Source organism: Homarus americanus, unplaced genomic scaffold (assembly GCF_018991925.1).
Source record: "Homarus americanus isolate GMGI-L3 unplaced genomic scaffold, GMGI_Hamer_2.0 scaffold5589, whole genome shotgun sequence".
Taxonomy (NCBI): Eukaryota; Metazoa; Arthropoda; class Malacostraca; order Decapoda; family Nephropidae; genus Homarus; species Homarus americanus.
In genome coordinates this window covers 2,544,791-2,554,545 of record NW_024736650.1, presented here as the reverse complement: position 1 = coordinate 2,554,545, position 9,755 = coordinate 2,544,791, and the positions used below count along the sequence as shown (strand labels likewise).

General features: G+C 39.9%; 1 protein-coding gene across 3 annotated transcripts; it reads left to right on the top strand.

Moving 5' to 3' along the window:
• The first annotated feature begins 973 nt into the window (after positions 1-973).
• On the top strand, positions 974-8,991 carry LOC121872273 (phosphatidylinositol N-acetylglucosaminyltransferase subunit Q-like). Of its 3 annotated transcripts, none has more exons than XM_042374945.1 (8): positions 974-1,047; positions 1,244-1,342; positions 2,663-3,213; positions 3,971-4,106; positions 5,430-5,574; positions 6,444-6,645; positions 6,906-7,020; positions 8,442-8,991. In XM_042374945.1, exons 2-8 carry the CDS (start codon positions 1,249-1,251, stop codon positions 8,651-8,653), a joined length of 1,455 nt encoding a protein of 484 aa, XP_042230879.1. In that variant the 5' UTR covers positions 974-1,047; positions 1,244-1,248; the 3' UTR covers positions 8,654-8,991. The 3 variants fall into 3 exon arrangements, with proteins under 3 accessions (XP_042230879.1, XP_042230878.1, XP_042230880.1); XM_042374944.1 differs by having other exon boundaries at positions 2,663-3,360; XM_042374946.1 differs by lacking the exon at positions 1,244-1,342 and having other exon boundaries at positions 1,000-1,047; positions 2,663-3,360.
• Positions 8,992-9,755: the final 764 nt, after the last annotated feature.

Sequence of the window (9,755 nt, the reverse complement as noted above, 5' to 3'; positions counted from 1 at the left end):
CCATTAGTCCCTGTTCACCTAGCAGTAAAGTAGGTACCTGTTGTAAGTCGAAAGTTGCGAATTCGTATTCAGGGAAAGTTGTTGGAGCTTCCAATAACTTGATGACATAAACCACTGACTCTTCAGGCTTCTACGCCCTTAACTCATGAGACATAAAGGCAAGCATGACCTTAGCATGCTTCCCTGTTGGGCGCTGTAAACGCTTCTGCGTTTCACCTTACACAAGGATGTAGGGGAGTGCCCAATAAATAAATAACAAAAATAAAAGGACACTCGACTGAGTAGTGCCCCTTGAGATGCTTATACACCTCAATTAGGTCCCCTCTTGCCCGTCTGTAGTAGTATAAGCTAGGCAAGTTCAGGCGCTCATTAAAACATTAAAAATTAACCCATTGAAAAAAATAACCAATTGAAAGCATAGAAAATTAACTCATTGAAAACATAGAAAATTAACCCATTTAAAACATGGAAAATTACCTTATGAAAACAGAAAATTAACCCTTAGAAAACATAGAAAATTAACCCATTGAAAACCTGGAAAATTACCGATTGAAAGCATAACAAAATTAACCCATTGCGAATATAGAAAATTAACCCATTGATTTATGTGTTCCTCAAGCTCCCATTAGTGTTAATATGACGTTAATGAGAAATATTGCTCACAAGAACTGTATGTGTGTGGTGACAAAAATGAAGTACAGGTATAAACATTTCTGGTGGTGGAAGCTGAAGAGAAGCCAAAGTAGTTTTGTATTAATACTTACTCACCAGATGATCAATATTATAATTAAAAAAAACATTATAGACACAGAAAACACCGTTATACATTATAGGTACTGTATAGGAGTGACTCACACCTCCTCTCTATAACATCCTAAACCAAATACACATATTAATGTATAATATAATATGGAACATTTTGGCTAATTATATTTAAAATTATAGTAATAAGTAAGATTAACTCATATATATATTACCTGTATATAATAAAGACTTTAGGCTCGTGGCCCTGAGGTAAACAACAGCTGAGGTGGGACTCGGCCTCAGGTATTTATCATTTTATTTTACTTCTGGTAGAGTAATTAATGTGATTATTAACTCATATAGGTTGTAGAGTCTTAAGGTAATATTGTGTGATGTTCTTTGACGGTTTGGTTAGGTTAGGTTGTACAGACATACAGTAGGTCAGTTTATGTGTGGAAGACCTTAACCCCAGGCTTGTAATACATGTGTCTTGTTTCAGATGAGATGTTGGGTTTTGCAACAGTGACAGTTGTTGCACCAATACAGCTTGAGGCGGAAGACAACAGCTATTTGAGTGGCTGTTATATCTCTTCTTTTGGTGAGTCCATGTTTATATGCTGTACATACTCAGGTACAGTATACGAGTATTTATATATAAATAAAAATTCTTAAACTTTAAATTACATGAGTGTAACATGGTACTACAGTGACCTAACCCTACCTAACCTAACTTAACATAAGCTGACATAACCTAACTTAACCTGACATCGCTGACATAACCTCATCATCACACCAGGGACTACTGCACCACCCGTCTGGTATTACAAAAGAAAAGCTATTTTTGTTATCTCCATTAATGGTAGCAACATTCATGACATGTTTTGTCCCTGCCTCTAACAGTCATTTAGTTAATTTGAGGAATAATTAATTAATAATGTCACAGAAGATGATACTGTTTACAGACCATCACTCTGTGTTTTATTTTTCCTTTGTGGTTCTCAACATATCATGTGCACTTACAGTGATTTATTTGCTTATACAGTATATATATATATATATATATATATATATATATATATATATATATATATATATATATATATATATATATATATATATATATATATATATATATATATATATATATATATGGTATTATGTCTACAGTACAATATCCATTACTGTATTATGACTACTGTACAGTACAATACAGTACTGTATATACCCTGAATTATCTAAATCATGAATAAATTAACCATCATAGATACTACTAGATAAGCAAATGTTGTATTCAGCCATAAAAGAAGGTTGGATGTAACCTCTCATTTAAGTAAAGTATGTTAGGTTTGTGTAGCAGCGTGAGCATGACACAGTCCATCCTACTGCTGCCGCTCTTCCTTGACTTCATCAGAGACACTGTGGGGGATCTAAGAGAACATGTGAGGCAGTGATGGTCTGTAAACAGTAAACTTTGCCAGTGGTGCCTCGTTCCATGCTCACCATAATCTCTCTGTGTTCTAGGATACTTATAAAATGGGGGATTACTATTTTGGTCAGTTATATTAGGTTGGTGCGTCTCATATAGTACTGGATAACAGAGTTTACTCTCAGTTTAGTAGGAATAGCTGCCCTAAATAACTGTATCCAGGTATTACTTCTCTTGAAACTGTACACTCACACACTCGAACATCACTAAAAGCATCTCTTTCACTTCAGCTTCCTCTCATAAGATTCTTGCCACATGTCAATTCAGTGTGATAAAAAATTTTATTTCTATTAATGTTTTCAGTTGAATTTGAATACTACACAGTATTGTATTGCATCTTAACTAGAATTAATGTTTTATAATCAAATGAATGTACAATACAATAGTACTTTACATTTACCCCAAATTAGACAGATTTTATTTATTTTTCAGCGAGTGGAAACAACGAGAGAGCATCTCACGTTGTTGTCATCACCTGTGCCGGGTCGCACCTCACCTCACCCATCGGTCGCATCAACAATGAGAAAAGAAGCGGCGGCCACAGTAGCAGTAGGAGTGTGTGGGTAGACCTGCAGACACAGCCTCATGTGATGCTTCAGTCTGTCACAATACTCCAGAAAAATGTTTCTCTGAGTGAAGTGAACCTCGTTCTTTACGACTCCCGGGAGATAAGCGAGTCGGAGCTCGTAGGTAAAAAGTTTCTCTACGAGGAAGAGAAAGACCACGGAAACGATATAGTGCCGTATTTTGTACACTGCGTCCAGCGAGAGAGTCGTGACCATGAAACACGGGTATCGAGGACGAGAGAAAGTTGGACTAAATTACTATTATTGATAATCAGATCATTCCTTGTCTTATCGTGGCTGCCAAAAATTGCTCTAGGAAGTCTACATTCAGTGTTAGTTAAGAGATTCGATTATTCAAGTAGCGCCCTGCAGCAGCTGCTTCTGCGGATCACTCAGATAGAGACGTTAGAAGAAGAGGTGAGAGAACAGAAGAGGACCTTACTAAGTGGCCGCCTGCTTACCATGATTGTTGTGGACATCTTGACAGGAATCACTGTTGCTTGCATCATCAGTCACTATGCTTCTGTAAATGACATATATACATATTTCTGTAGTTGGACAAAGGTTCGTTTATTTCCAGCATTTTTCGTTCTCTGTTTTTTTTTTTACCTTTTTATCATATCTATATCACAAATTCTGTTCAGTAATAACCCTTTCCACACCTATCTTATCCTATCATATCCTTTCCTATCCCATCCCATCCCTTTCCACACCTAACCTAACCCTTTCCACATCATTCATATCTCAGTTTTCTGTGAGTCAGGTCATTACTAATTAAACAGCATGCTATTAATAATGAAGGAATAATTTCAGATAGATGCCAGGATCAGGTTAGGTTAGAGGCCTTTGAAATGGTGTACAAGAATGTAAAACCAAAAACCAAAAAAATGACTATACTTTGGCCACATATATCAGCAGGTGTGAGTGGGTGGGTGTTGGTTAATATTTTGATGGTAGGTGGGAGGGACCAGGAGAGGCCTCACAACAGATACAGTAAGCATCATAACAGATACAGTAAGCTTCACAACAGATACAGTAAGCATCATAACAGATACAGTAAGCCTCACAACAGACGTAGTTTATTTTGCCGTATATGTTATTATAGAAACAGAAGTGGTACAGCATTTTGTGGGGGTCTGTGCCGACATTGTCCTGATGATTGTTGCCTTAACAGTTGTTGGCTGGGAGTGTTGAGCGTCTCCTGCAGTGGCTGAGTGGTGTACCGGCTGGACTTAAGCTCAACCAACCTCTCACACAAGCACTGTCTGCATTCTTCTCCTACCATGTTCATCTCTGGAGACTGTACTTGGGTAACTTAATACAGTACTGTAGTGATAAGCTTTGTTTATAATAATAATAATAATAATAATTAACTGTTTATTAAGATAACATGGCAGCCAGAAGGCCGAAAATATACAATAAACTGAGATAATAAGTTACATATGGTGAAGCTGGGGAGTGGGTTACTTGATTGACAAAAGCTTTCTGTACAAAAATATAAGAAACATGGAGTTAACATTAACTATAGATCTGGTACTGTGGGAGCTGGTCTTGTAGATAATCTTGTGACCTGATGTTGGTCCCCACTGTCTGGATGGCCGTTGTACCTGCCTGCTAAGCTGTTACCTCACTACAGCTGCAGATGTTTAGCACGTGGTCCGGGTAGGTCCTCCAGCTCACACAGGGTGTTGGAGATGGTTGGTGTTCTTCTTGTTCCTCACTTGGGTGGAGTGGGGAGTCCTCATTTCTCTCCTGATGTAGTTTTTCTTGGCTTCTCATCTAGTGTTGGTGATGGTGAGTGTATGGCGAACAGGTCCGTGTCAGGCCAACATTGACCGCTGAGCACGATTGTCGCTCTAACAGTTGTTTCTTTGTTTCAAGTTGAAATTGCCATTTTTGTATATCAGTTGTGGGTTAATCATCAATCTTCCACTGTACTGTTGGTGGGGGGTTGTTGATAAATCTCGATGGGGAGGAGGGAAAGGGAAAGCCGACAAACCAGGCTGGCAGCTGTCTCCATGGTCAAGAGACCACGGCCACGTGAGCAGGCAGCACCATCGTCCTCACCCTATGAAGGCTGAAGATGGTTAGTGTGTGTGTGTGTCCCGTTAACATAAGATTGAAAATAGAACAGGATTCAATTATTTTTAACTAGGGGATTAAGGTCACCCCTCCACCCTACACTGGCAACATTGTCTGCTTTGTACTGAATCCTGTTTGTTTTATGAGTTTTCAGACAAGCTTATAGGTCACTCTTATTTCGTTATTGTATTTCCTAAATCAAGTTTTGAGGACAACACCTGACTCTAACTACCTGCTTCCTGTACCTGTTGTCATAAAAAATGCATTAGCTAACACCTTCACTACAGGGGCGCCACTTTTATTTGTGAACGCCAGATGATCTTATTCATCACAGAGAGGACCCCATACACAAGTGGTTAATGATTGTTAGTGATTCATTATGTACAGGTACAGAATATGTTGTATATTTTTGGCCATTTTTACTACACTATACTGTAATGTAAATCCCCAATTTTGTTAAGGGCTTCCAAAATTTCATGAAATTCACAGCTCAGTTATTCCATTTTCTCTGTGTTGTGAGGATAACTAAAGTACAGTATTTCGTGTCACAGAACTGGCCGACCCGCTGTTGAGAAGTTTAGCCTGGGTGCTGGTATGGCTGGGGATGTGTGGAGCGTCGGTGCAAGTGGCCATTCTGTCGGACCTCTTAGACCTGGCCACCCTGCATCTCTACTGCTTCTATGTGTATGGTGCAAGGTGAGTGTGTGTGTCTATCTATCTGTGTTTATGTGTCTGTTGGTCTATCTGTGTGCATGCATGTGTGTGTGTGTGTGTAATAATAATAATAATAAACGGTTTATTAATAGAGTTGCAGCTGGTGGCTGAAAATATACAGACTTACATTTGATTGTGTGTGTGTGTGTGTGTAGAGATATATGCCTAATTTACTCATGGAAAGGAAGATTATGATTGGTTGAATGAAGGACGAATGAGAGATTTGAGTGGAGACCTGTCAGATTGTGTGTTGGTTAGGTTAGGTTAAGTGTGTAGGAAGTCTTATGTTTTGATGAAGGACTGTCACTAAACATCATTTGGCTCCCACACTGTTTTGTCAGAGGACGTGGCATGCCCAGTATCATCCTTCCCACACCATTTGGCAGCCAGATAAGAATACAATACAGTATTACATTCTTTACATCACCAGAACATTAGACTCCCTCCAGTTTCATTCACCAGATGATTAAATACAATAATGTGACCCTGGGGAGTAGTTTAGGTTAGGTTAGTATACAGCATTGGGTGGTTCAGGTGATATAAGGTGGGGTTAATCTTCAGGTGATATAAGATGGGGGTTAATCTTCAGGTGATCCCCAGTCTCTCAATATCCAGTTCATAAGAGGATGGTCTTATGACATGAAGTGTAGAAGGAGAGTTATTGCATCTGACTAAAGGTTTCACCAATGTAGCTATTAAATCTTTGGTGTATTTTGCCATTTGATTAGTGGAGGGACTTGCCAAGTATTATTGTATTGCAACCTAATTTTATAACCTATCTTAATCTTACCTAATTTTATAACACTATAAGTTTGCTTTATCACAGTGCTCAGACTTGCAAATTATTACAGAATACACATGTTGCAAATATCACTCCTCGGCTCTCAGTGGCGTGCATTTCGCGGCCGAAAGTGGAATCCTCTGAAGCAGCGAGTGGACAGTCACGACAAAGGGGGCCACGTATCCCTCACGAGGGTCCTGACAGCGGTGGTGTTTACGCTGGTCATATTCCTCCTACCAACCACTACCATCTACTACCTGGTGTTTGTCCTGGTAACTTGTTCCTTCTTCTTTATGATGTGTTTGTTATATTGTACCTCTGTGTCTTTCTGTCTTTCTGGTTTTGTGTGTGTTTGTAAGTTTGCTTCTAAAGATGCCATTTTTTGTGGCCAACCTGTGATAATAAGTTGTAGTTATTCATGAATTAAGTCCAACCACCAGTGTGTTCTGCAGCAGACCATAACTCTAGACTTAAACTTGGGTCCAAACCTTAATATGAAAGGTGAGAATCAATCCTTTGTTTCTTTACTCAGTTGAGAGTGGGACTGAACCTGATGCGAGGAGCGATGTCATTAACTGTGTGGCTCCTCAACATTAATCCACTGTACTTGGTCCTGCTCAACCTGTCTGCCTCCAACAGAGTGAAAGGTAAAGTTGTCTTATTGACTGAGGATTCCCTTGTACAGATCCCCCCAAAAGTATTATTAGCTATGGGGTCGATGTGATTTGAGGCTTTCCGAGCAATATTACTCGACCTGTTTCTGACGGCTGGTAGTTATAAATCCGCGACCTTTGAGCATGAATGAGTGTATCCATTTTTTAATTATATATATATACATTAATTTAGTTTAATAGATTTCTTGTTTTTGTTGATTTATCTAGTATGCCATACAAGGATGACTCCCTCCCCCAATCCTGCCCCATCTCTACCTGTTGTTGATATGGCAAGCCGGAGTACCAACTTATGATGAGGCACTGGGGATCATATCAATGCATTTTGTCTGGCGTTTCAGATTATAGTGATGGAAAATCTAACGATACTTTTTGGGGTACTGTACATCCCTGTTGTATTTAAAGCTGAGTTGCACCTCTATCCTCTGGGTTTTTATTCCTCCATTTTTTTGTTAGCTCTGAAGTTAGTCTATATATCAGACCTTTAATTTAGCTTTATTCCAACCTTCATGAACCGGCCTGTCTGTATACTGAGGCAGTGACACGGTCCTGCTAGATCAGCATCAGTTGCTACATAAATCTGTGGTATTTACTCAGCAAAGTTAAGGTTTAAGAATCAAATTTTGACCCCAATGTGCAGGACTACAGTGGTGGGTGGGTGGAGTTGACACACACAGCTATAAATTCTTAAGTAAAACACATCTTTGTCTGTAACTAAATTATACTGTATATAAATTTTTGATACATTCATAAAATAAAATGCTACATTTTATTATTGGTGATGTTGAGAAAGAAGTCTTGCAGTGTGGATGTTCTTGCAAGAGGGAAAGAGGAATACTGCATACAGGAGACTTACGAATGCCCGCCGATATTAACTGGGTTGAACTTGAAATTTACAGTATTTTATTTGCCTGATGACTTACCGGGTGCTTTATATGCTTTCATTTACTGTATTCTGTCTTTCTATTTCTTCTGTTTTCTTAAATTAAGTGATTTTAGATGTATATAAGGACTTAGGCTGTCCTATACGTAATGGGATTATTAAACATTATTTTGTAAGTACAGTACCGGTATGCATATAGCATGTGTTCCAACTTAAGAACGTCCTCAGGAACGGAACCTGTTCGTAACCCAGGGACCCCATTACTATATGTACTGTACAGTATATATATAATGTATTTAAGATTCCTCATTTTCTTTTCCTAGACCTATAGTCGACTTCTGTTCTCCCACGAGTAGTTGGGAAAGTAGTGCGATTAAAAGATAAATAGATGGATAAATAAGGGGATTTATAACACTTACGTTATAATGTAGAAGGATGAAAAGTGTACCGTATATCCATTGTTATTCAGGCATCTATAGAAGTATTTTAATCTCATATTTAACCTCTTTTCCAGGTGACATATACTTCTCAACTGTTTCTGCCCCGGAGGTTAACAAACACAGTGTATGTCCAGTCGCTGCCCCACTGGTCCTTCACCTACACACGTGGCCCACTGCCCTCAGTGAGGTGCTCGTACACGCCCACACTGATGACTTCCCTCCCAAGCCTTCACCAGACTGGAAGTTAATATTCTCAAGTATTATGTTTGGTGAAAATTTGTTGTAGGCATTGTAGAGTCTTGGACAAAAGTTGCCTCCCCATGGTGAAACCGGGTCACGAGAATGAGTCTCCAAACTTACTTACTTATCCTGACCGTCATCTGGTGAGGGTGTGCCGTCTTATCTTGTTTGGGATCAATACTGTTTCAGTTTGGGAGAGAGCAAACTTTTGACCCCAACTGTACAGTACATGGTATGATGTCAATTGGTTCAAGTTGTCGTGCTTCAGATAGTTTCAGTCTGTGGCACGAGGACGACACCTCCATGAGTACATTTGACTAAAACTCCTGTCTGATGTCTTTCTGATTTCCTTCTCAACTTTAAAAAAAAACTACGAAATTAAAAGTGTTTATTTTGCCAACAAAATCACCCCCCCCTCATTTCTCCTCACCCCCCATTTCTCCCTCACCCCATTTCCTCACCCCATTTCTCACCCCCATTTTCACCCATTTCCTCACCCCCATTTCCCCCCCCATTTCCTCACCCCCATTTTCCCCCATTTCTCCCTATGGATACCCAGTCATGTCGGTATCTTGGGGAATGAGACAGCAGATGGCCACACCTGACTACGTTATTCCTCGAACACTTTTACAACTTAGGAACCAAATTCGCCTCAAACAGAGAGAAGCCCGGGAAGCAGCCACCCTCCCTGCCCCTCTGGTATGATGTCCTCCGTAAACTTCCTGACCTCTCGTACGTCTATGGGAAAGGGTCGCGGAAAAGGGACGTGATTGCTGCCCGTATCATCACTGGGTATGACTTTGCTCGGGAGATTGGTATCCCCACATCCCCTGAGCAACGCTCTTGTGCATTATGCAGATGACCCTCAGTCAAGGACACCAGGGCTACCACCATAACACAGGACCAGTTCACACATTCCACTATCCCTGGACCAGTACACACATTCCACTATCCCTGGACCAGTACACACATTCCACTATCCCTGGACCAGTACACATATTCCACTATCCCTGGACCAGTACACATATTCCACTATCCCTGGACCAGTACACACATTCCACTATCCCTGGACCAGTACACATATTCCACTATCCCTGACAGTACACATATTCCACTATCCCTGACCAGTACACATATTCCACTATCCC

Excerpts from the sequence above, each read along its gene's own strand:
- LOC121872273 (XM_042374944.1), top strand. The coding sequence starts at position 1,249 with ATGTTGGGTTTTGCAACAGTGACAGTTGTTGCACCAATACAGCTTGAG. Across the intron at positions 1,343-2,662 it reads CTGTTATATCTCTTCTTTTG|CGAGTGGAAACAACGAGAGA; the intron begins GTGAGTCCATGT and ends TTTATTTTTCAG. Across the intron at positions 5,575-6,443 it reads TTCTATGTGTATGGTGCAAG|AATACACATGTTGCAAATAT; the intron begins GTGAGTGTGTGT and ends AAATTATTACAG.